The sequence below is a fragment of the Gopherus evgoodei genome, chromosome 3 (genome assembly GCF_007399415.2).
Source record: "Gopherus evgoodei ecotype Sinaloan lineage chromosome 3, rGopEvg1_v1.p, whole genome shotgun sequence".
Classification (NCBI taxonomy): Eukaryota; Metazoa; Chordata; order Testudines; family Testudinidae; genus Gopherus; species Gopherus evgoodei.
The window spans coordinates 71,946,822-71,974,093 of NC_044324.1; the positions used below are offsets into that span (position 1 = coordinate 71,946,822).

The following is a 27,272-nucleotide window of genomic DNA, read 5'->3' on the forward strand; positions in this document are numbered from 1 at the left end:
TGTTGCCTGCAGGCCTTAGTTTTACCACCTCTGCACTAGCAGGAATGGTGCTGTTAGAATAAGAGGAGCCAATGGGATAAGGGAACCAGGCAGCTAGGCAACTTGTGCAGGAGAGAGAAGACCCAAGCGTCAGGGAAGCATGTATAGGCAAAAGAGAAGTGGACCAGGTGGCAGAGAAATATTTACTGTGAACCAGAGAGCAGACATGCCAACCCGAGGGGAGTGGGGTGGGAGCAGAAATTGGGCTTGTTTTTGGCTTAACTGGCTTGTGAGTTGCTTGTTGGCTAGTTTTTGGCTTGTAACTTGTTTGGCTTGTAGCTTTTTTTTTTTTGTTTTGACTGGCTCCCGGCAAGCACGGGCAAGCGGGGGCAAACAGCGGCAAGGGTGGGGGGAGAGAGTCAGGGGTGCACAGCGGACCCACCACAGTCCCAGACTGAAAGCTGCGGGAATCTAGTCACATAGAGTGTTGGGGTTCTTAGGGATTAGCTTTTTTTGGCCTTGTTTTAAATGGGATTAGCTTGATTTTTGGCTTATTGTGAAAGTTGAAGTGTTTATTTACCACAAGAAAGTTGGCAACTGAGCCAGAGAGATATAGTGGAACAGACCAGGGGAGAATGGGAGAAAACATGAAGGGCAAGACTGTAGTTAACATAGTTCTTCAGACAGTATCTCTATTAAAATATGATCCAACCTGTGACCATGACTGAGAACCATGACTTTACAGTACTCAAAGTCTGGGATACTCAGCACTGCAGCATTTGTTTCTAGCCCTAGCAAGACGCTAAATATTTTCCCAGAAATCACATTGTGATGATTACCATTTTACCATTCCACCCACACTTCTATTACCATTCAATTCTAGCTACTGCTTTCTCTCTAGCAAACTGAGATAAACAAGTGCAACACTTATCCCACCAGAAAGAACAGAACCTCAGCTTCCCAACAGAATGAAATTATTGGCGCAGAGTCTGTGCTCAGCCTCTGCCAAGCAAAGATAAGAGGGCGTCTGCAATGGAACCAATTATGGCTTCTAGATTTTGGAGTCAGTTCTGAGCCATCTGAGAGCTGGGAGCAGCCAAGAAGTAGCTTGCTCTGGCCACATCACCTTCTCATCTCATACATGGAGGCTGCCAGAGTGTGGTAACACAGAAACCAAAAGAGATCCAGTTGCTTTGCAGCTTCTTTGCTCTGCCTGAGCAGCACAAAGGGTCAAGATTGCATCAGTGAATCTGATTTGAGTCCCAGCAACTGCCAACATATTAAGCAACTCCTTCTTCTGCATCAATGGGAACTACAACCCAATGGAAATAACAGGAGAAAACGTCTGGCACAGAAAACCTCTGAATCAAATACCATATGTGCAAAGAAACCAGAGTGGAGATGGACAATGCAGGCACTAGGAAGGGCATAACCCACAACTTTAACTCTAAAAGGTGACTAGGCTCTGGTAAGAGTTCCCATTATCATCCTCTTTCCAGGCAGGGAAAAAGTAAAACAAATCAATCTGCTTTGATGAGCTAATTCTCCTAGTTGTAAATTGGGCATTATATTGTTACCATCTGAGACAGGTCAGGTTCTTCCCTCTTTGGCAGTACTCGGCAGTGTTCAGCTTCTGGTGGGGTAGAATTCAGGCTATTCCTATATATCTATTGGTTTAATTCAGAGATCTGCAACCTTTGACACGTGGCCGGCAGGGTAAGCACCCTGGCAGGCCGGGCCAGTTTGTTTACCTGCCGCTTCCGCGGCTTCAGCCAATCGCGGGCTCCCACTGGCTGCTGTTTGCTGCTCCAGGCCAATAGGGGCTGCGGAAGCGGTGGTTAGCATATCCTTCGGCCCACACCACTTCCCGCAGCCCCCATTGGCCTGGAGTGGCAAACTACAGCCAGTGGGAGCCACAATCGGCCAAACCTGCAGATACGGCAGGTAAACAAACCGGCCTGGCCTGCCAGGTCACTTACCCTGCCGGGCCACGTGCCAAAGGTGGCTGATCCCTGGCTTAATTAGTAAAAACACTTTATGTTGAGATAAAAATGAAACTGATCCTGAAATCCACAGATTTCAGAAGTGGTCCAGGATTGCATTCTCTAGTTCTGCCAAAGCACAAATTCACATTGGCCTTAAGGGGACTTTAGTACTAATACTTATAACAGTATCATTCACATTCATAGCTAAATGTGAATGGGTGTTGTGCCTCCACTGATGTTAGGCCTGTCAGAACTGACTGGGCTTGCTCTCTCCCAAAGAAATGCAAAGATCATAGGCCTGCTTGTCTGACATCTCGTTTCAAAATCCTTGTAAACACCCATACTCTGCATATGCACACACTTTGGGTGCATTCTTGTTAGGCATATGGCAGGGGTGGAGAAACCAAGAGAGGTTGGGGCTACACCCCTGCAATGAAAATATTGTGGGAGCTGATCTATATTTCTGCTCCAGCACATGTCACACACCACCCTGTAACCCTGAGCCCTGGCCAGGGAGTATATAGGAACCAGGGTGATTGGGATGCGAGCAGCTACCCACAGGGAGAGATATACCCTGACCTCCCCACACTGCCTCTGATGCTGTCCCTGTCCCCATCCCCTCTAGTCTATGGTCTTTTTCAGGTTGCCTATATATACATACAGGGACCTCAAAAACAGGCACACGACTGGACCTTATAAAACTGCCTCTGGATTCTTCATGTCCTGTCAAACTCCTGCCTACCGTTACTGTGAGGTTTTGGACAATGGACATTTTTCACCCAGAGGGGAAGCCCTCAGTGAAGTTCAGTGAGAACCTGACAATGAATGCATTTAAGGGGAAGGAGAAGTGATTCTTGAGTTTAGTTTGTATATCAGTATAGCTATGTTTGTAAAGTGCTTGGGCATAAAAGGTGCATGGATTAGACACAATTATAATCAAGAAATTACTAGTCAATCTCCTCTGCTGTTTTATCCTTGTTTTCTGCGCACACACACACCCCCCGTAATATTTTTGCATGCTTAGAGCATAATTAACACAATAAAGTCTGGCTAATTTAATTTGGGAAATATAGGACAGAAATATGAATAATAAATACAAATAATTACATTTTCATCTGTAAAAAAAATTATTAAGAGGGTAAAGATCTATATAAGTGTCATACAAACAGGGGAAAAGGGGGCAGTGAAGGTCAAATGACTTGTCCTAGCTAATACTGAGGCAGTGGAGTCCTGTGCTCAGGCTGGCATGGTATTTAGTACATACATAAGAGCTGGCATACTGGGTCAGACCATGGTCCATCTTGCACTTTATCCTGTCTCTGACTGGCCCATACCAGAGCTTCAGGAGGAGAGCACAGAACAGGGCAATTATGGAGTGATCCATGCCTGTCTTACATTCAGATGTTCAGGGTTGCCCAACCATGGGGTTGCATCCCTGACCATCCTGGCTAATAGCTATTGATGGATCTTCCTATGTTAACTTACCTAGTTCTTTTTTTAACCCAGTTATATTTTCGGCCATCACAATCTCTCATAGCAATGAGTTCCATAAGTTATTTGTACATTAAAGTACTTCTTCTTGTTTATATTAAATCTGCTGCCTATTAATTTAATCAGGTGACTCCTGCTTTTTGTATTGTGTGAAAGGATAAATAACACTTCTCTGTTCACTTTCTCCACATCATTCATGATTTTATAGAACTCCTGCATCTCCCCCCTTAGTTATCTCTTTTAAGCGGCACAGCCATAATCCTTTTAATCTCTCCTTGTATGGAAGCCATTCCATACCCCTGATTGTCTTTGCTGCCCTTCTCTGAACCTTTTCCAATTCCACTATATCCTTTTTGAGATGGGATACAGTATTCAAGGTATGGATTTATATAGCGGCATTATGATACTCCTCTTTCATTTTCTGTCCCTTTCCTAATAGTCCCTAACAGTCTCTTAGCCTTTTTAACTGCTGCTATGCATTAAGCTGAAGTTTTCAGAGAACTATTCACAGTGACTCCCAGGATTTCTTGGGTGGTAATGGTTAAGTTAGAACACATCATTGTGTAGATAGACAGATAGATAAATAAGACACAATTTTTTTTCTGGTGTGCATTACTTTGGACTTATCAATGGTGAATTTCATTTGCCATTTTGTTGCCCAGTCACCTAGTTTTGTGAGATTCCTTTGTGACAGCTTTGGACTTAATTATCTTGAGTAATTTTGTATCATCTGCAAACTTTGCCACTTCACTGTTCATTCCCTTTTCCAGATCATTAATGAACATGTTGAACTGCACAGGTCTCAGTACAGATCATTAGGGGACTTCGCAGTTTACCTTTCTCCATTGCGAAAACTGACCGTTTGTTCCTACCTTTTGTTTCCTATCTTTTAACCAGGTACTGATCCATGAGAGGACTCTCTCTTTTATCCTATGACTGCAGTGGTGCTGGAACAATATGTAGAGTGGGGGTGCTGGCTTTCACTGAAACCAAAAGCCACTGAATCAAACTGTAAATCCTGTATATGATGGAAACCACTTCAAGCTGAGAGGTACTGAAGCACCACCCGCACTCCTATGCATGACTGTCTGCTTTACTTAAGAACCTTGTCAAAGGCTTTCTGAAAGTTCAAGTACATTACATTGACTGGATTACCCTGATCCACATGCTCATTGACTCCCTCAAAGAATTCCAATAGATTAGTGAGGAATGATTTAGCTTTATAAAAGCCGAGTTGACTCTGTCCCAGCACATTATGTTTATCTATGTGTCCGATAATTCTATTCTCTACTATAGTTTCTACCAATTTGCCCAATTGGTCTGACTGACCTGTAACTGCAGGATTGCCTCTGGAGCACTTTTTTAAAAATTGGTATTACATTAGCTACCTTCCAGTCACCTTGTTTCAACAATAGGTTACATACTACAGTTAGTTGTTCTACCATTTCATATCAGAGTTCCTTCAGAACCAAATACCTGATGACTTCTTACTGTTTAATTTATCAATTTGTTCTCAAACCTCTTCTATTGACACATTAATTTGTGACAGTACTTCAGATGTGTCACCCAAAAAGAATAGCTCTGATGTGGGTATCTTCACCACATCCTCTGAAGTGAAGACCAATGCAAATAATTAATTTAGCTTTTTTGCAGTGGCCTTATCTTCCTTGAGTGCTTCTTTAACACCTGTGTCATCCAGTGGCTCCACTGCTTGTTGGGCAGCCTTCCTGCTTCTAATGTACTTTAAAAAATTATTCTTAGCTTATGTGTATTTATCACGTTGCTTCTGAAATTCTTTGCTGGCCTGCCTTATAGTTGTACATTTTATTTGCCAGAGTTTGTACTCCATCCTATTAGGATTTGACTTCGAAATTTTAAAGGATGCCTTTTTGCCTCTAATGGCCTCCACTATCCTGTTGTTTAGCCATGGTGGCATTCTCTTGGTCCACCTATTCTCCTTTCTGATTTGGTGTATACGTTTAGTTTGAACATCTATTATGGAGCCTCTATTATTTTTAAGTAGTCTCCATGCTACTTTACCCTTGACTGCTCTTTTTAATTTCTGCCTAACTAGCATTCTCATTCCTGTGTATTTCCGCTTTTCAAAGTTAAATATTACTATGGATTGTTTTTTGTTTTAATATATTTTCCCTCTACAAGGATGTTAAATTTAAATACATTATGGTTGCTATCACAGAGCAGTTCAGCTATATCACCTCTTGGACCAAATCCTGTTCTATTTAGGATTAAATCAAAAACTGCCTCTTCCTTTATGGATTCCAGGATTAGCTATTCCAAGAAACAGTCATTTATGGAGTCTAGAAATTTTACCTGTGCATCACACTCTGAGATAACATTTACCTAATCAACAAAAGGATAGTTGAAATCACCCATTACTATTGCTTTTTGTGGTTTTGTAGCCTAACCTCTCACAGCATTTCATAATCACCAACATCATCCCGGTCAGGTATCAGTAGTATATTCCTACTGTTATTCTCTTATTATTCAAGCATGTAATTTCTATCTATAGAGATTCCATGGTGCAGTTTCATTCATTTAAGATTTTCACATTATTTGACTATGCTTTTTGCCTTTTTTTTTTAAACATATAGTGCCACTCCCCCAGCAGCACAACACACACTGTCATTCCTATATATTTTGTATCTTGGCATAACCGTGTCCCATTGATTTTCCTCATTCCACCAAGCTTCTGTGATGCCTATTATGTCAATAGCCTCATTTAATGCCAAGTACTCTATTTTACCCATTTTAGCATTTAGACTTCTAGAATTTGCAGTTGTACATTTTGTCGGTATTTAGTTGCTTCCCTTCGTTTTTTACGTTTAAGTGAGACTCTTATGTTTGACTGTTCCTCACTACATCCTACCCGCACTTTACCAATTTCTTTCCTATCTTCTACACTAGGATATAAAGTATCTCTTTTAATAAATCCTCCCTAGGGGTGTCTCTGATCCAACCATGTGTTCCTCCATACCTGTTAGCTTTCCCCCATCCCTTAGTTAAAAGTTTAAAAAGTTGTAGAGGATTTCTTTAATGTACTAGTAGTCTGGTTCCATTCTGGTTAAGGTGGAGCCCATCCCTCCAGTATAAGCTATTCCTTCCCCAGAAGGTTCCCCAGTTCCTAATAAACCTAAGTTCCTCTACCTTACATCATTGTCTCATCCACACATTTACACCTTGCAGTTCTTCCCGCCTTACTGGCCCTGTGAGTGGAATCTAAAGCATTTCAGAGAATGCTACTAGGGAAGTCCTGGACCATACTCTCTTACCTAGCAGCCTTTACTTTGTTACCTTTCCCTACGTCAGTGATCAAACCAACAGGTACTATGACCACTGGCTCCTCCCTAGTGCTAGTAGAAGGCTATCTAGATGTCTCATGAGATCCGCAGCCTTTGCCATGAGGTTCTCCTGGTCATCAAAACCCCTCAAGTACCTTTATTTCTAATAAAAGAATCCCCCACTACTATTACCGATCTCTTCCTACAAACTGGGCCTCCACTCATGGAAGGGCATCCTCAGTGTGAGAGAATATCATGACATCATCTGGAAGGTGGGTCCCAACTATGGGACCATTTCCCTCTGCTTCAGGTTGATGCTCTCCTGCCTTGACACTTTCATCCTCCTTAACAATACTATGTCCCCAGAAGTCTGCTTTGTGTACCTTCAGTTCATCTATTCTGGCCTTGAGAGCTCATACTCTATCTCTGAGGGCTGTGAGTTGCTAACACCATATGCACACATATGGCACGTGCCCATGAGGCAGGTAATCATACATGTTGCACTCGGTGCAATAAACTGGGTAGCCTCCCTCCTCCCTTGCTGCTGGTCTTCTACCTGAATTTTTTTTTAAACCACTCTGGGGGCTTTTTATGTAGCCTATGTTTAGGGTATGTCTGGTGGATTAGGGTTTGGGTTCTTTCTATTATTTCCTTTGAACAGAATATATTAAAATGATTCAAGATCTTCTGTACAAGTGGAGTTCCATAGCATAATTTCTTTTCCTACTCTGGAGCAAGCTATCTCACTGTAATCCAGAAATGCTTTGTCATGCATGAATAGAATGGAATAAAAAGAGGATCCTATTAGATTGTGAACTCCTTGGAGCAGAGAATGTGCCCCTTATTATTAGAAATCATAATCCTAAACAAACCTTAAGAAAGAAGACAAAAGTAAAGAGAGACAGGTAAATTTTTAGTTACTAGTCCAATAGTTTATTGAACTAGGTGCTCCACCCATGACAAAAATAGCCAGATATAAAATCTTCTCCTATATTTTCATTTCCTTCCATAAGAAAAAATATGGGTGACATATCACCACCACCTTCCTTTCACAAATACTAACTGCACTCAATGCCATTAAACTTAAAAGAATTAGATAGTTTCTAGAAGGGTTTTGAAGTTCCCCCTCCTCTGGGATAGACAAAGCCAAAGAAGACCTGGATCTGGCAACTGGATCTTGATGGACAGACACCACTACCCAGTGATGAGCCCTCATGACTTTATTAGGGCTGCACACTGCTACTGGTGCCTGCCCATGCAGATCTGTTTCAGGATTACGGCCGAAGGTTTCATACAGGACTCTGAAATTCAAAAATAGGATTAAAACTTGATAAAATGCAAAAAAGGCTAGTAAAGCTGAAGTCTCCAAGTGACAAGAAAAATAGGTTTCTTAGTGTAATTATGTTCTCTTTTGTGTAAAGGTGCAAAGCTATGCCTTTAATAGGTCACCAAATCACAAAGTATAATGCTACAAGTTATACAACATCAGGTACCAAAAAAAAAAAAAAAAAGAAAGAAAGAGAGAGAGAGAGATGGATATGTTCTACTTATGGTAAAATCTTCACCACTTATACAATACCTGAGGAAACATCTCAGTGGGGTGGCAACCCTCCCCACAACGTACAGAGCAAATCACACAGCAGCTACACAGTTGCTGTTACAATTCCTGAACTGTAACCGTGCTTGCAGCTTGAACAACGGATCTGCATAGTTCAGATACACAGTTAATAGTTGTTCCCCCGTCTATCCAAAAGATTTTCAAAGAGAGCACAAAGTAGTATCACTCTTCATTGTGCACTGACGTTCCAAGTCTGCCTGGGTGGCCTTTCTGTGGCCTGTCTCTCCCCCCGTTCCCCCCCCCCCGCCCCCCGGACTGTTCTAACAGGCGTGCTGGAACAATTTTTATAGTGAGGGTGCTAGAAGCCATTTAGCCAAACCGTAAATCCTATATATAATGGAAACACTTCAAGCCAGAGGGCACAGCCGCACCCCCAGCAACCGTAGTTCCAGAATCTACCAGTTCTACTGTGTTTTGGTGTAATGTGCCTGCACGAGGGGTGACAAGATCCCACTCACTTCCACTACACTGAAAGCAATTTGAGATATGCTTTGAATAATCAATTCTACTATTGACATACTACCACTGATAAGTTAGTTGTTGGTAACTTCTATCACACCTACTACACCATGGTTTCTTATATTTATTTATGAGACTCAATACTAAATGCAAAGATATTTTTACAGTAGAGCTACTAGAATGTATTCAATATATCAAGAAATATAGTAGTCCTTTGGAGATGTGAATCATGTCTCAACATTTCTTTTATAAGTTACTTTGCATGTCCATGCAAAACCCATTTATAATAGCTTAAATTAACTCACACAGCTATGGTCAAATCAGGCAATACATAATAAGTATCTTAAATAAAACAACTTCACTACAGTTTACTGATTTAAGGTTGCTTGACTGAAGTATACAAAAGAACATAGTCTTCTGTCACTCTGATGTTTCCCTGAGTTTCTTTTAAAAAAAAATTAATTCACACAGTCAGATAATATATCATACTTATAATGAATTCAAACATATTTGTTAAAATGCAAAAAAAAAGTCAGAAACATCCTTACATCAGCAAAATCAGTACTATTATGCACCCTATTCATTAGACAGTGTGATAACCATAAATGACATCTGCTGGGCACAAAAAACTATGGTTTTTAAAGTGACTTACTGACTTATTAAATCCAGCAAATTCACATGAATTTGAGAAATGAATCTTCCCATGAAAATTAAATATGAAAGCAAGAAAGCTGACCCCTCCAAATGCTTCATTTCAAAATTACCAATGCCTTTATCTGATTAGAATTGACAGAAAGTGACTGAATGTTTCAGTGGATTAATGCATTTATCTTCCAAATCCTAAAACCCAGATTCTAATTTGATCACAAGTAAAATGACTTGTTACAGCATAGCCAACAACACAACTACATCTCTTTTTGTAAGAAAAATAAAATGTATATTCCAAAAAGGTAAGAGTTTTAATTTGCACTTAGCCAAAAGAATGAACTCAGAAAATAAAACAAACAAACCAAGGAGTCTAGCAGTCACAAATGTTAATGTTTTTACCACATGAGAAATATACAAAATTCAGACCTTCATATGGAGTAAGTTTTACAGTAATTGTCGGTGGGTGGACAGGGGTGAAAGTTCTTATAATCCCACATTATAAATCTGAAGCAAGAGATAAACATATATTTTAATCTTTATTTTTAAAGTACCTATCTTTGTGGTATTTAATTCTCCTTATGAGACACATGCTGCTTTAGCATTAGTGGAAGTTACACACATGCACTGAGGGAAGAATCTCAATAAAGGGACTTAAATAAAACACCTACATGCTAAGAAAACAAAGAACTCACGGATGCTAAGGACACAAAATTAATCTATCTTCCAAAGTTTTTAATGGGGGGGAAAAAATCAATAATGTGGTGAGCGAAAGCTGAAACAGAAAGAAGCTCAACCAAATCATAGTATACGGTGTTCAATTTTTTTGGTGTGAAATATGCTTCTGTCAAATCTAAGGGCTATTTTCTTTATAATTTCCTGTAAGTTATTATACAGACTCAAACATTAATCTTTCCAAAATTATTTTAACCAGTTAAGTATAAACTCTGGAAAGAGGCAGAAGAACACTGTACCTTTAAATATATATTGAAGGGGAAAATCCTGCATTGGCAGAAAGGTGACTGCATGGTCTAAGGTGTCTTTTCCATCCAATTTCTATATTAGCTTTGGAAAGCACTATACATTTAAAAATACATAATGCAGGTTTAAAATATCCTTGCATTTATATTTCATGTAATATAAACACACAATAGTCTAGGTTTTTAGATTAAGAGCATATTCATTCCTTAGCTAGAAGGTTGCTACTCACTAATTTATCTGGGGAGCCTTTCAAAGTATTAATAGCTATGGCTACTATTCTCAGCGCAAAGACACTTACAGTGCCAATCCAGCATATCCATCTGTCCAATTACCATCGCTTCTGCAGATGTCTTTAAACAATTACATTTCTAAAGGCATGCTTCATGAGTAAGCTTTTTTAGCTCATTCAGGGTATTTTGACAAAATTTAAACTGATATTTTAATAATTCCATCGAAAATGATAGTATCCCAGATATTACTAACCAGTTGTTCACTTCCTGAGGTACTGTATTTTATTTGACTTTTCAGATACCTTTAGTCAGCCCTCCTATTGCTATCATTAAGCAAGGACTTTACAAAACAAAAGAGTACCATTGCAAGAAAGCAAGTCAGGATTAATGAGCTCACACATATTAAACTACAACAAAATGTTTATAAAGGCTTTAAATTAGCTTCCTTCTGATGGAGATTTTAAGAATTAAAACTGCTAAAAGAAACACTATGCTTCAGAAATAACGGCCCAAATGTTTACTAAATAACAGTCCTGCAAACATTTACTAACAAGTACAGTATTTACTACTGCACATAATCTACTTGACCTGAAGGGAATCACTCACGGTACAAAGCCTGAATAAGTGTCTGCAACACTCGGTCCTAAGCTTGTAAAGTGAAGAATTAGCACACATAATAAACATGTCAAATACATTTATTGAAATACATTTTATCACATTTTTTTAGCCTGTCAAGAGTCTGCCAGGATGTTAAAAGAATCCTCACCTGGAGGGGTTATGGTAGCTAGGAAGGGGCCAATCAACTTAGCAGGCTGCACCTAGGGGAGAATTAGGCTGGGTAGGCAAGCCATAATAGAAGATGAAGCTCAGCTGAGCAGGTGTAGGGTGGGCTAATCAGAGGCGGCTCTAGGCATTCTGCCGCCCCAGGCACGGCAGGCAGGCTGCCCTTTGCGGCTTGCCTGTGGAGGGTCCGCAGGACCAGCGGCCCCTCCTCAGGCAAGCCTCCAGGAGGTCCGCCAAATCCGCGGGATCAGCAGACCCTCCGCAGGCAAGCTGCCAAGGACAGCCTGCCTGCCGCCCTTGCGGTGCCGGCAGAGCGCCCCCCCGCAGCTTGCCGCCCCAAGCTCAGAATAGAAGGGGACTACAGGGGAAGTAGTCTGCAATCATTCCCTGGGAGCAGGGAAGTATGTTTGGAATCTAGACTCTGGCAAGCACCTGAGAGGAGTGAAGCAGCCACTGAGTGCTCCAGTAGTATCCTGGAGGACCAGTGCTAGAGGACAAAATAAGGAATGAGCACAGGGTAATAGTAACAGAGTCTGGGAGTAAGCAGACTGTGGTTGCTGAACAGAGGGTCCCTGTACTGGAACCTGGATTACTGGCTGGGCTTGGGTTTCCTCAGTGGTGGGCTGGGGAAGTGCCCTAGTCTTGAATTAAAGGATGACCTGGAAAGGCAGCCAGACAGTTCATCTGGAGAGACTTTGATATGCAGCCATCCTGCCCCAGAAGGGACAACACACAGTGACCCAGCTGGAGGACCAAGTCATGAAGAGGGAGTGTGCTGAGTCTCAATGAGATGGAACACTGAGAGCAAAGAATGTAAGGGGATACCAGGCCTTGAGCAGCCAGGAAGAAGTGCTCTAGAGGCGAGTGAATCCTGTTGCTCAGTAGTTCAAGATAATGGAAACCTCAGAATGGACAAGAGAAATGCTTTCCAGAGGAACTGCAAATATGCCCTTAAACCCTTTGGCGAATGACTAACCAGTCTGTTCAATTTGAGTTTAAAGGTGAACTCATATCTCAGTTTCCTTAAACACCACCAAACAGGAGAAAAAAGCAATGCTTTTCCCACCCAGGCCTCTGCTAAATTCCTCTTCTGACACTTCAGCCAGTTGTGCCATAGACAGCACTTCAAGCGATGCTATTGCGTCTAGTTTGTTCCAAAGCTTAAATCTGACAAAAAATTAGCTTTTTGCAAAACCCAAGACCAATAGAAATGTCAGACTTCCAAAATTTCAGCAGAAACAATTTTCAAAAATAAACTTTTCCCTATGGCATTTGCAATCCAAACATTTCAGTATTTTGCTGTTGTATGAAAAGATGCTACTGAACCAGAGTAACAAATTTCTATAAACAGAAGTAAAACTGACTAATTCAAGCCAAGAAAAATGCAAAAAGTAAATAAAATTATTTCACTTCTAATAACATGAGATATTGGTAACATGGACAATTTTTTTAAAAGGATTTTAACATGACTGTCTTCTTAGGAATTGATGCTCCTCTTCTTCTACCACTGTACTATGTGTGACTCAGAAGCATTAATTAATTTATTAGCATTCTGTGACTCTTACAGATGGAGAATTAAGGCATAGATTTATCACTGAGCTGAAGGCACATAACAGACAACAGGACTATTAATGCCTGAAACGGAGCATGTTTTTTAGAAAAACACCCAGTCTTGATTTAACAATGTCCAGTGATGGCAATCCACCACAACTCTTCATCAAGTGTTCCAATGGTGGTTACTGTTACAAATGTGAACCTTATTAATTTGTCTAGCTTCAAATTCCAGCACTGGATCTTGTTATATCTTTTGTCTGTTAGACTGAAGGGACCTCTAATCAAATTTCTGTTCCCTATGTAGGTACTTACAGATTGTGATCAAGTCACTCAGTTCTCTTTGATAAAATAAACAGACTGAGCTCCTTGTGTCTTTTGCTATAAGGCATGTTTTTCAGTCCTTTAATCAATCTCATGGCCCTTCCCTGAACCAATTCCAACCTTAACCAGCCTTACTGGCTGTTTGATCGGGCTTATCTTCACTCAGCAGCATTTCAACTATGTTAATAAGGAAAACAGCATAGGCCTATAGTAAGAGGATTCTACATAAACCATTGTTGTGACAGTCATGGTAGGTGCTCTGGTGAATTATATGGATAGTAGACCAAAAATGAGTATGGGAGCCAAGTAACTGACCTTTGTGAATTACTTCCCATTTTTAAAAACAGGCAGACAGATTTAGTTTAATTTTTCCCCCTCTCCATAATTCTAATTAAAAAAAACCTCCTTCTTCGAGCTGGATACAAGCAGTATTAAAAATGTCAAGCCAAAAATTAAAAGCAGCCAAGAGTCCTGTGGCGTCTTATAGACTAACAGACGTATTGGAGCATCAGCTTTCGTGAGTGAATACCCACTTCGTTGGAGGCATGGCGTCATGCATCCGACGAAGTGGGTATTCACCCATGAAAGCTGATGCTCCAATACGTCTGTTAGTCTATAAGACGCCACAGGACTTTTGGCTGCTTTTACAGATCCAGACTAACACGGCTACCCCTGTGATACCTGAAGCCAAAGACTGTTAAAAAGGTATAAGCCACCAAGAGAGGTTTGTAGAATGAAACCCGCAATTTCAATCATACTTGAAATATAACTAGTAAATGTATACATTTTAAACTTATTCTTTCTAGAAGACTGCACAGATACGTCTAAGGACTCCTTTCCAGTAAGAAATGGGATGGAGCAACTTTGGACCCCAAACCAGTAGAGCTACCTAGAAAACTAAATATGACCATGCTGTTTCTCAGTAGCAATCTTGAGTCAGAGAACAAATGGGGTGGGAGCGTGGGAGAGGTCTTTATTGTACAGTTCCTAAACATATTAAAAGGAGTTTGTCTTTTGAAAGAAAGCCTTGCTATTAATTTCACACTCTATACCAATAATAAAGCAACATGTACACTTAAAATAGGACTATATAAATCACATGACTATAAAAGAAACCCCATGCATCTATTAAAAAATTACATGTATGTGTATTACACAGATCCCCATTAAAATACTAAAGAAGCCCATCCCTGATGTAATATCATAAGAATATTTGTAACCTGTTAAAATATCCTAGAAATACTTCAGCTTGTGACTCCCATAATATACTTATCCCAAGAATAACCTTCTATTGCTGCATGACATCATCTTTCAAAGGGTATAGGTTACAATAAAAGAGAGCAGTTGCTTCAAGAAAAGGGTGAAACCATTGCACACTGAATAAAGGAGCCAAGCTCACAGGGTATATAAACTTGCTGTGAGGTCAAGAAGATTAAGTCTAAAAGATCACCTCCTTCAAGCCACCTCCTGACTTGCATCCTTCCCCGTTTTCCCCAGTCCCCATAACACTGACTACAATCATTGGTGAGTGACTGCAAATTCATATGCAAATAGTGCATTCTTCAGTGCAGGAAACATATCAAGCCTACGCAGTACATGGCTTTCATACATTCCTCACTTTGTTATTGCCAAACCAAATTTCTCTAAACAAGGCAAAGTTTACTAAGATTGGCATTCCTGCATGCCACATCTGAAGCTTTAAAACAAAGTTTAGTTTATTAGCTATGAGCAGGCATACACAAATCAAAACACTCATCCTAAAGGTTTCTTAACTGATTCAAAATACCTAGGACTAACCCAGTGCCAACATAATTCTAAAACCATACAGTCTATTTTTGTGAAACATTGTGGAAGGAAAGGCTAGTGGGAAACTTTCCTGAAACCAGGAATGAGAAGCTTCAGACAAACAAAAAAAATGTTTTTGAGAAGTGTAAGCAACTAAAATAAGAACTTTAGAATGGAAATATCACCATCTTTAATTTGCAGTATCACTTTAACTCATTCCTTGGTTGTGATTAGCAAACCAAATTTGAATAAAAAGACAGTGAGTTATATGAGCATTAGTTGGCACCAGTGTATATGCATGCATTCCACACTTATGGAATAAACTGCAGTACCAGATCAGACCACAAGGTCATCTAGTTTAGTTTATATTTGGAAATCCTGAAATGGGAAGCTATTAAAAGATACTTCCTCATGGGCAGGTCTTCCTAGCCCACTTGGCTAAAGACCAACTTATATCCAGAAGCGGGGGGGTTTACATCTTTTAAACTTTTATAATCCTTACTAATGTAACTCTGTTCTCATCCATCTAAATGAATATTTTTCACATACTTACAAGCACCAGAAGACTGTAGGCATAGTGCTGAAATGCTTCCTTGACATGCACTAGCACAATGAAGTGACATTAGACTAGATTAATCACATGGCAATCCTAGCAGAGACTTTTCAAAAAAATTGTTACAATGATGCTGTGGGCACAGAAGGATTTGGGGGCTGGAGGTAGTTACAGTTTGTAGGTGCCACAGATAGGCAACACTGTTGTGAGGGCCTGCAGCCACGTATGACATCTACCATAAGTTCCTCTGCTGAGCCAAAAGCTCTACTTAAGGTCACAATGGAGAAAGGAAACAGCTCAGTGGAGAAATGACATTTCCACCATAAAACAAAAAAACCAAAACCCACTAACCACAAGTTTTTGGTTTTTTTAATGCTACAGAACTGCCAATGCCAAAGGTCAGCAGTGTCCTTGCTGAGAACTAGTGACGTTGCTCATGGATGGGGTGGGGTGAACACTGATTAAACAATTACTTCTAACTTAAAAAAAAAATTCCAAACCAAATCATTTCTGGGTGCATACAGTGAGCATCAGTGAAAACCTTACATTTAAAATTAGGCTGTTTTTTCTTTGACACCATCACACTTTTATCCCTACTCACTTTGCCAAATATGGGAAGGATGCTTTTGGGACAATGCAAATGGTTCAAGGCAGGTATACCATATATTCTTACTATGTGGCATGCTGGGGTGCAAATCTAAAGTGCTTCCGCATGCCATTCAGTAACTGTCCATGTGGGCTCTGCTTATGCACACTAAAAGCTCTTTAGTGCACTTTGACATACTAGGTTGAATCAGCTGTATGCCAAAGCACACTAGCATACTTTCAGCATGCAGTAGTAGATTCTGCACAGACACTTAGCATACTGGACCACTCCAGATTTACACCCCTGAGTGCCATGCAGTATGTGTACATGTAGAAATGCCCTCGGTAAAGAACACACTGAAAAATGTTTAAAATAGAACTTGTATGGCTTTAACATCAGTGACAGTACTACGGGCATGAAAGAAAAATGTGGACCTTAGAATTTCATGGTCTCAGCTTTCTTATTACATCCTACAACATTCTGAAAGTCCATTTTTTACCTCTCACATTTGCAAAGATGCAGCCATATGAACAGGGACCTGCTGTTCTTCTAACCTAGGCCCACTAAAAATACTCTCTAATCATACAGCAATAGTAAAGGTTTACGTCCCATTCACTTCAGAGACTTGAACTTTAAAACCTATTTGGAGCCATTTAAATGCTTATTAAACAAAGAATTTTTTCTTTAAAAACAAGCAAGTTAAATGCAGAAAGCTATATTAATACAACATTATGATCGAACAAACACAAGAAGTCAACACGCAAGTTAAAAATCCAGCAGCATTAATTAACAAGGCACATTACACTTGCTGTATATTTTGTCAGTTTTCAAACTGGTTCATGTACCACCAGTGTTCCACGTAGCACTCATGGGTCATGTGGTGATGCTTGTGTTTTGTTGCTTCAAAAAAAAAAAAGTTAATATATTAATTCTTTTCTGCTACTAGTTTTGCATGTAAGGAATTGCTTTTTCACACTGACATATGTAAGCACAAGCAGGGAGGGAAGTGATCCACAAAAGACATGGCCCATGCTATGAAAAAGTTTGTGAACCTATTTTGTTGTATATTTTAATGATATGAGTGTATTACACCTGACACTTAACAAAAAATTTACAGGAATAGACAATACTTTCATATGTACAATTCAACTTAAGTTAATATTGCTGTTGGAACTTAATTTTGCCAGTTTAACTTCTTGAGATTTTAAACTGCATTAGCTTTATGGTAACAGCTTTCCATGTTAATTTCCTTTTAAAACAAAGTATGATGCAATGTTGTCTTCCTGTGTGGTTGCAGATATTCTAAAACAATTCTTGATCAGACTGATGTGAATTCATTCTTCTCAAAGGAGTGTTAATTCTGAAAACTAAAGATAAACATGCCAGTGCTTGACTTGTTAACTATGTTGTTGCTGATGATCATTTCAGTACCATCATCTAGCTACTTTTGTAACGGGTACGATTACATAGCCTGATTGTCCAAACTGCCTCTGTCACCTCTTGAGCTCCCAAAAGCCCCAGATGTCCCGTACACAGAGATATAGGGTTGAGGAAAGAGATCGTGTGGGAGAGGAGAACAGATAATTAAAATAGTAAGGGGAGAATAAGCTATAGACAGAATGGGGAAAAAAAAGATAACTAAGATTAAACAGAAGAATAAATAGGAGGGATAGGGTCTCCATTGTGTTAGGTGTTGTGTGTTTCTGTGTGTGCGTATATACACAAGCAAGATGTAGTCCCTGCCCTGGAGAGTTTAAAACGGGGAAGGGGAGAGGAAGAAATTTTTTTTTTAAATTCTGATTTTTTTTCATTTAAACTGGATTTTTTAAATATAAATTAAACAGGTTTCACTTTTTTAACAAGATCATATAAAGGTAAATTTGAAATTATGACCACTTATTCTAAGGCATAAACTTAGTACAATATAATAGTTCAGATCAAATCAATATTCAAGCAGCACAGGTCACTTGCAGGTTTAAACTAGAGTAATAGTGGATTCTCTGTAACTTGAAGTCTTTAAATCATGGCTTGAGGACTTCAGTAACTCGACAGAGGTTATGGGTCTATTACAGGAGTGGGTGAGTGCAGTTCTATGACCGACAATGTGCAGGAGGTCAGACCATACTATCACAATGGTCCCTTCTGGCCTTAAGTATGAGTTTGCTTGACATTCTTTAAAATGAGCTGGTGGAAATCACTGGCTTACCATCTGGAACCAGAGCTGGAAGTGCTAAACCAGCTTTTGACAACAGTGGCCTCTGCTGTGGGTGCAGTCAGACTATTTTCTTGTTTTCTGTTTATTCAATTGATTCAGTTCGATGACTAACTCATTCAAAACTGAGAACCTGATTGGAAGTTGAAAAGTAGGAAAGCTTGTTTTCCTCTTCCACTCTGTGAATAAAAATGAGCTGCGAGGATGAGAGATGCTAATTCTAAAAATCTTGAAGGATGTGGTGACAAACAATCAGTTCAATTCACTAACTACAAAGAACATTTTTTCAATAAAACTGTGTTTTGTTCAATTTAAAACTTTTTACATCTATTTCCTTATGTATCCAGCACATTTAAAGTAGATTTAACTAATAAAACCAGCATTTTAAAATTGTGTTGTTTCTTTAATTCCTACTTTCATCCACATGCTGTTAGACCCACATTATAAGTGTGACCCAAGAACCAATTAATGCCAAATGGCAAGGAGGCATGCAGGGATTACAGGGTTTGCCTGGGTCTGGTATGTATATTCTAGTTCAAAGGATGCCATGTGAGGTCCCAGATCAAAGCTGGTGTCCATGCTCATCATCAGTATTATTGCAAAATGCACGTACAGATACTGTGTAAGGAATTATGTATATACACTGAAAATTACGTTCTATGTCTATCTAGGGTGACTGAGCAAACAAAATGGCAAAAAATAGACAAACCTGGGTGAGTGGACAACAAAATGGCAGAGCAAATCCAATGTTAAGTGCAAAGTAACACATACCGGAAAACAAATCCCAACTATACATACAATTACATTCAAGAAAGGCTCATAGTGGATAGTTCTCTGAAAACATCTGTTCAATGTGCAGTGGCAGCCAAAAGAGCTAACAATGTTAGGAACCATTAGGAAAGGAATAGATAAACACAGAAAATATAATGCCATTATATAAATCAATGGTACGCCCACACCTTGAATACTGTATGCAGATCTGATTGCCTCATCTCAATAAATATATTAGAAATGGAAGAGGTACAGAGAAGGGCAACAAAAATGACTGGGGCTATGAAACAGCTTCCATAGGAGGAGAGATTAAAAAGACTGGGACTTTTCAGCTTGGAAAAGAGATGGCTAATGGGGAGGATATGATAGAGAGCTACAAAATCATGAATTTTGGGGAGAAAGTGAATACAGAAGTGTTATTTACCTCTTCACATAACACAAGAACCAGAGGCCACCCAGTGAAATTAATAGGCAGTAGATTTAAAATGAAAACAAAGAATTACTTCACACACTGCACAGTCAACCTGTGGCACTTGTTGCCAAAGGATGTTGTGAAGGCCAAAAGTGTAACTGGATTTTAAAAAAATTAAATAAATTCATGAAGGATAGGTCTACTAATGGCTATTAGCTAAGATGATCAGGGATGCAACCCCATGCTTGGGTGTCTCTAAACCTCCAACTGTGAAAAGCTGCGTCTGGATGACAGGATGAATCATTTGTAATTTCCCTGGTCTGTTCATTTTCTTTGAAGCATCTGGCACTGGCCACTGCCAGAAGACTGGATAGTGTGCTAGATGATCCAGTGGTCTGGCCCAGTATGGCCAGTTCTCATGTTCTTAGGGACTGATCACCAGCAAAGGTGAAAAACACATGTGTCAGACAAGAAGTGTTTACCAGTTGTGCTGTTCACATGTAAATTAAGTATTATAGTTCACAGTAGGTCTCCCCCTCCATAGTCTTATCTAAATGCTAAAGAGTTATATATTAAAAAAAAAACTTCTTCAAAGACAGAAAAGTAACAGGAAGAAGCAAACAGCAAGGCGGGGGGAACTGACCATATCTTGAGTTGCACATCAGAGGTTTACTCTACTATATTTTGGGGGGACAAAGAAGACAACCAGTCATCCTTCACTAAATGGACAGCAAGTTTGCTTCATAAAAGAGGGGTCTAAGCCAGGCTTGGTTGAAAATGCTGGAGAGAACTTTCGGTGAGGTATCCTCCTGTTTAAAGAAGCTTAACTTGTTAGTTAAATTTGTCTCTAGAAATAATTTGTTTCCAATATTCTTACATTTTAAAGAAGATTCAAGTCACAGTATTTTCACTATAAACATTCTAAGTGCTGTGGTATTAAGCAAAGTGGCGATCCTGAGTTGACTCTTACAATCTGGTATATACTGTTCCTTTGGGAACAGCAGGTCTGGTAATTCTGTTAGTGTCTAATGGATAAGGGGCTAGATTCTACAAGGAATGCTGCATGGACTTGAAGGTTGGTATGTGCCTATCACTACTTGTACAGAAAGGCAGGCCTGCAAGGTGGTGCTTGTGTTTGCAGAGACTAGTGAGTTTCAGGGAGATGATCCACAGCAGGCACAGAAAAGACTTCCTTATGCTGAGGGCAGGTAGGGCTTAGGTGTCTCTGAACTCTGGGTACCCTTGGTGAGCATCACAATGAGTAATATCTAGTAAATAATTGTCACTTACATTTTTATGTTAGACGTAAATTTAAGAATCTCTGAATAATTAAGCTATAAATGTAGAGTGTCCTCCCTACAAAAAGTAGTACCAAATTATACCAACTAATGAGAATCAATTTTTTTTAAGAGAAAGTAAGAAATACAAATGCAAAATACAAACTGAAGTTGATTTAAATCAAGGCTTCCTGATTTAAATCAATCCATCCTAGTTTAATGTTTAAGATCAGACTTTAAAGTTATACATGTGCTTCTCATGGAAATACTCCCATATACTCCAATAAGACTACTCACGTGAGTAGTTACACGTGCTTAAGTATCTGCAGGACTGGGGCCTAAAGAGACAAGAAAGAATAGAAAAGTATTCCAAGACCAAAAAGCTACATTACAGGATATTAAAGCTGCAATATCCCTGTAACTTTATCTCAAAACCAAGCCTTTTAAATACAGAAATTCAGCGTGAAGGTTAAACTTACAAGAAATCCAAACACATTAAAGAATGGAATGTACATTTAGGGCATCCAAATGACCTTAACGCTGCCTGGAGAAATTCATTGTAATGGTTAGACAATTCCATGATGGCATACTCGCTCGTGTTATGTATGACTGCGAGTCATCTGAACCATTCTCAATGCAGTAAAGCAGGGCTGTGTGCTGGCCCAGGCCTCTTCTGCCATGCTTCAGATGCCTTTCATGACTGTGACATTGGGACTGGCATCAGATACCAGACTGATGGCAAATTTTTCAACCTGAGGAGACTACAGGCAAAGACGAAGATACAGAAAGTGACTGTTCACAATTTTCTGTTTGCTGATGAGACTGTTCCCTGAATGACAAATCTGAGTCTGACATTGAGTGGAGTGTGGAGTATTTCTCTTCATCTTGTGACAATTTTGGCTTCACAATCAACATCAAGAAGATACAAGTGATATACCAGCCTGCACCAGGGAAGCCTTGCATAGACCCTACTATCACAGTGAATGGCCAAGCACTCCAGGCAGTGGACAAGTTCACCTATTTTGGCAGTAAACTCACATGCAGTTCTCATGGATGATGAAACCAATGCCAGATTTGTCAAAGCAAGTATGGCCTTTGGCAGCTTACAAGCAAATGTGTGGGAGTGCAGAGGAATTAGTCAAACAATTCTGAAGGTCTACAAAGCCATTGTGTTTGTATGCACTTTGATGTAGGCATGCAAAAACGGACAGTATACAGGTGCCATGTTATGAAGCTGAATCACTTTCATTTGGGCTGTCTGAGGAAACTGATAAGGATAAGAAAGCAAGACAAATTTCCAGATACTGAGGTTGTCATATAGGCAAGTATTCCAACCATCCATACTGTGATGAAATCACAGGTGAAATGCACAGGCCATGTCCCCAAAATGTTAGATGAGCGATTGCCGAAGATCTTTTATAGTGGAGCTAAAGGAGAGAATATGCTCTCAGGGAGGCCAGAAGAAATGGTTCAAAGACTCCTTCAAGTTACCCTTCCAGCATTTCAGCAATGACCCAGAGTTTTGGGAAGATCTCACATGTGATCGTTCTACTTGGCGAAGTCTCATCCATACCAGAGCTACTGTCTATGAGCAGAGGAGAACTACTGAGGCATAGCAGAAGTGCCAGCAGTATAAATATCACAACAGCAGCATGTCCGCTCTTAATCAAGTAACTCATAGTGGCATCTCTCGTTCAGTGTGTTACAGAAAGTTCAAAGCTCAAACTGGCCTAATCAGCCACTCTCTTGTTCACAGAAACCAAACCAACCAGTAATGTCATGGTCATCTTTGAATATGAAGGACAAACAAACAACAACTTTGCCCTATAGTGACACCATGAAAAAAGTACAATGGGGATTATCACAATAATCCCAGGACAGATAAAACTGATTTAAAAAAAAAACCAACAATATTTTTCTCTTCCTGGTGGTCTTATGACAGGGGGGAGCTATGGTAGCACAGGAAGTCTATGCCAAAGTTGAGAAGTGAGCCAAGATATTCCTGGATTTTTGGGGCAGCAAAAGGAAAGAAAGCTGGCCACATTGCAAAGTGGCAGGAAGGTCTGGTTGTGCATTATAGCAGAACCTCAGTTACGAACACTTCAGGAATGGAGGTTGTTTATAATTCTGAAATGCCTGTAACTCTGAAGTTGAGCAAAACATTATGGCTTTTCAAAAGTTTACAAATGCACATTGACTTAATACAGCTTTGAAACTTCACTATGCAGAAGAAAAATGCTGTTTTTTTAAAGTAGTTAACACAGTAATGTACTATTTATTTTTGTGTCTGCTGCCTGATTGCATACATCCAGTTCCAAATGGGGTATGTGGTTGACTGGTAAATTCGTAGCTCTGAGGTTCTATTGTATGAGGAGAGGTAAGAGGGTGGGATGCATGATTACGAATGATGGGGAAAACAAAAAGTAATGTGGGAAGGCTGGAATAAACAGGTTGTAATGGGAATCAATTATAATAATTATTTATAAGTATATATTATAATTATAAAAATAATTTATAATTATAAATTTCTTTTTTAGTAAGTATGCCCAGTGGTCTCTGACGGGATGTTAGATGGGATGGGATCTGAGTTACTACAGAGAATTCTTTCCTGGGTGCTGGCTGGTGAGTCTTTCCCACATTCTCAGGGTTTAACTGATCGCCATATTTGGAGTCGGGAAGGAATTTTCTTTCAGGACAGATTGGCAGAGGCTCTGGAGGTTTTTCACCTTCCTCTGCAGCATGGGGCATGGGTCACTTGCTGGAGGATTCTCTGCAGCTTGAAGTCTTCTTCAAACCACAATTTGAGGACTTCAATAACTCAGACATAGGTTAGGGGTTTGTTACAGGAGTGGGTGGGTGAGATTCTGTGGCCTGCACTGTGCAGGAGGTCAGACTAGATGATCATAATGGTCCCTTCCGACCTTAAAGTCTATGAGTCTATAATGTTCCTGTAGTGAAGTTTCAATATGGTTTCATTCAGTAATAGTGATCCAAGGTATCACTAGTTGATGAAATTATACCACGTAGTGATGTTTGCCCATACTCTGTGCTGTGAAATGTGATTGCATGACATAATTTCTTCTGTGTTGGTTGTTGAACAATATCGCTGCTATGGTTCTTCAAGACATGGTGGTGGTAAATTCATGATTTTAAAATGGATTAGTTTAGCAAGAGGGGCATCCAGATGCTCCATGTCCTTCTTCCCCAAGTAAAAGCATATACAGAATAGCAGTGAACTTAGCAAGACTGCCACACATCCATAAACTGAATTTGGGGCATTGTCATGTCTTATCTGATGACATAGCATTTTCATGTGATGACACTACAGTTGTCATGAATTGAAACATCACATCACACACAGACTATGTAATAACATGAGGCAATATTTTTTATATTACTGCATTTGATTGTGCAGAAACACATATTACCACTATATAAATAAGAAACCATAAAATAATTATGGTATGGCTTAGGTCCCTTCCACGACTGTCCTCGCAGGGAGCCTCCAAGAAACAGTCTCCCCCTCTCCAATGTAACTGACATTTAATTTTTTTTAAATCCTATATTAGAATACTATTTCAGTACCAGCAATTAACTGAATAATGAAAAATTATTGAAGATCTAATTAGAAAAAAGCTCAGCATACTTTTAGAAATATCAAAAGGGCATCTATTAGTGCCTATGGCACAAAGAAACTGCATAGTGTCAGAAAGTTTTCTCTAATATGCAGTTTTAATAGAAGAGAGCCATCTCTTTTGCTGCTGTTTTTTGTAATAACCCTTTTCTTGGATTTTCTTTCTTCTATCTCTGTCTTTTGATCACTACCGTTATTGTACTGTACCACAGTAGCCAGTAAAAACACACATTCAGTAAGCAGGAAAACTACAAAAATTCTTCTCTATAAAAAGGCTGTAAGGAGATCCTTACTACTATTTTCTTTCAGTCTGACTACAGCACTGATCAGGGAGAAGAGAGTATCTTTCATGTTTACATGGGTATATGCAAATAGATTCAGTGTAGCACACACTGGCTCATTGCAATGCATTTCTGCTGCAGCTTTTCCATTTGATCCTGTCTTCTGGAAGATTTGAACCATAGCAGAGATGAGTGCATTGGATTAATTTAATATTTAAAATATGTCAAGGTAAAACCAGAAGCTAGGGTAGAAAGGCAGATCATGAAATATGCTCTCTGTATCTATAACATAAGCTTAATTTATTATCTGACAGATGGCTGTGGGGTGGGGGGCTGCAGAGCAGGAAGGGGAAAGGCAGCTCATGAAGTAGTGAGTTCCCAGGATTTGTAACCAAGGCTCCATACATTGTCATTGCACAGCTGTGGAATCCGTTGCCTGTTATAGACAACCAAAAAAAACCCACCACAAACTAAGAATAAACAGATGCATTATTGTCATCCTGAGCCTGAAGCCTGCCTGGAAAAGCAACTCTGACAAGTGTGAACCTATCCCATGTCATATCATTGGGATAACTCTGCAACCTAAAGATGACCACTTGAACATCAATTACTGTTAACTATTCCACTGCTGATCATTTTAGCAGAAACATCCACTTAACAGGCCTATCCCAAAACAGCAAACTGCTTCCTACCTTGCCCAAGGTTCCAAAACCTCCAGGTTTCCCCTTCGCAATTTCTACACCAATAAGCTCTCAGTATTTATAACTGAACAGGGACCCCAACAGAGAAAGCTGAGGCAGAAGAGACTAATATTTCATAATTCACCTGCAAGGATGGAGGGCACCTTGCTCTTTCCCTCATCCCCACTGACTGGCTAAAACCAGAACTGTTCAATGCACTATTAATGGACTGAGAGTCCTGTCACCCACGAAAGCTCATGCTCCAAAACGTCTGTTAGTCTATAAGGTGCCACAGGACTCTCTGCTGCTTTTGCAGATCCAGACTAACACAGCTACCCCTCTGATACCTGTGTGCTCTGTACAGAGAGATGGTGCCTAGAGGAATGGAGCCATTTTGACCGCTGTATGACAGTGACAGTGAGTAAAGGGGGAAGACAGGGAGGGACAGCCACTCTCCAGAGTGGACTGGAGGAAGAAAAGAGCGGTAGAAAGGCTGAAGATAGTAGGCATGGCAGGGGCAGGTGGAGAGTAGCAGGGGCCAAGAAGAAAGCATAGATAGTGGTAACAGGGGATGATGGGGTCAGCAGGGGTTGGCAAAGGAAGACTTAAGTGGAGAGCGAGGGATGATCGGACAGGAATGCTGGGGGAGATGAGGAGAACGGGGAGGGGAACACAATACTGTACAGCAGAAGGCGCTCGACATAGGCAGGTTCCATCAGGGCAGGGAAAGAGATCCATAGGGGATATACAGTAATAGGGGCTGGAGAGCTAACAATGAGCGGAGAGCTGGGGCAAGGCAGAGAATGGGGTGGGAAACAGAGGCTAGATGGGAAGCAGTGGCTGCGGCCCCGCGGAGGCTAGGAAGGACCACAGGTTGGGGCCCGGCGGGGAATAACGGGATCAGAGATGGGCAAGGCAGGGGCTAGGAGGGGGCACAGGCTGGGACCCGGCAGGGAATAACGGGATCAGAGATGGGCAAGGCAGGGGCTAGGAGGGAGCACAGGCTGGGGCCCGGCGGGGAATAGGGAGCAGAGACGGGCACGGCGGGGGCTAGGAGGGAGCACAGGCTGGGGCCCGGCGGGGTAGGGGGAAGCACTGGCTGGGGCACGGCACTGGCTGGGCGCTGAAGCCACAGCTGCGGAGAAGCAGGGTCGGGGCACGGCACTGGCTGCGGCGCAGTGGAGGCTGGGGCACAGCAGGTGCGTGCAAGCGGCGCCGGGTACCTCGGATGCTCCAGCTCCAGCGGCAGAACTCGAGGGTGTCGTTCAGCAGGCTGGACACGAGGCCTGTGGCCCTGCCCGGCTGCTCGGCGGCGGATCCCATGGCGAGCAGCAGCAGAGGTGTCTGGGGCGGGTGCGCTGCGGTGCCTCAGTGCCGGAGCTGCTGCTGCTGCTGGCGCCGGGCACGTAATTTAAGTGTGTGCCGCTGCTGGGTCTCTCGCCGCAGACTCCACCTCGCGCTGACCGGCCTGTGCCCGCGGGCAGGGCGCGCGGGCGGGCGCAGCGGAGCAGGCGCCGGGCTCCGAGTCCGGCGGCGGGGGCAGGTCCGCAGCGCTCGGCTCGAATCATGTGACCTAGCCTCCAGCCTCCCCCCCTGTCTCGCCGCAGCATCCCACAGACACGGCTCCATCACCGGCCGCGCAGGCGCAGACGGCCGGGGGCTCAGCCTCTGCCTGCGACGGGAGTTCGCCCGGCAGTGGTAGGTGCGGGGGCTGGTTGCCGGGGTTGGGTCCGGTT

General features: G+C 41.1%; 1 protein-coding gene across 1 annotated transcript in view; it reads right to left on the minus strand.

Annotated features, from left to right (window-relative positions):
* The window catches only part of ELOVL4 (ELOVL fatty acid elongase 4), a 67,630-nt gene extending 40,623 nt beyond the window's left edge, over window positions 1–27,007 (minus strand). Inside the window, exon 1 of the mRNA XM_030555802.1 lies at window positions 26,760–27,007. Coding sequence (XP_030411662.1) covers window positions 26,760–26,859 — 100 coding nt within the window. The 5' untranslated portion in view covers window positions 26,860–27,007. The remainder of the gene's footprint in view (window positions 1–26,759) is intronic.
* Window positions 27,008–27,272: the final 265 nt, after the last annotated feature.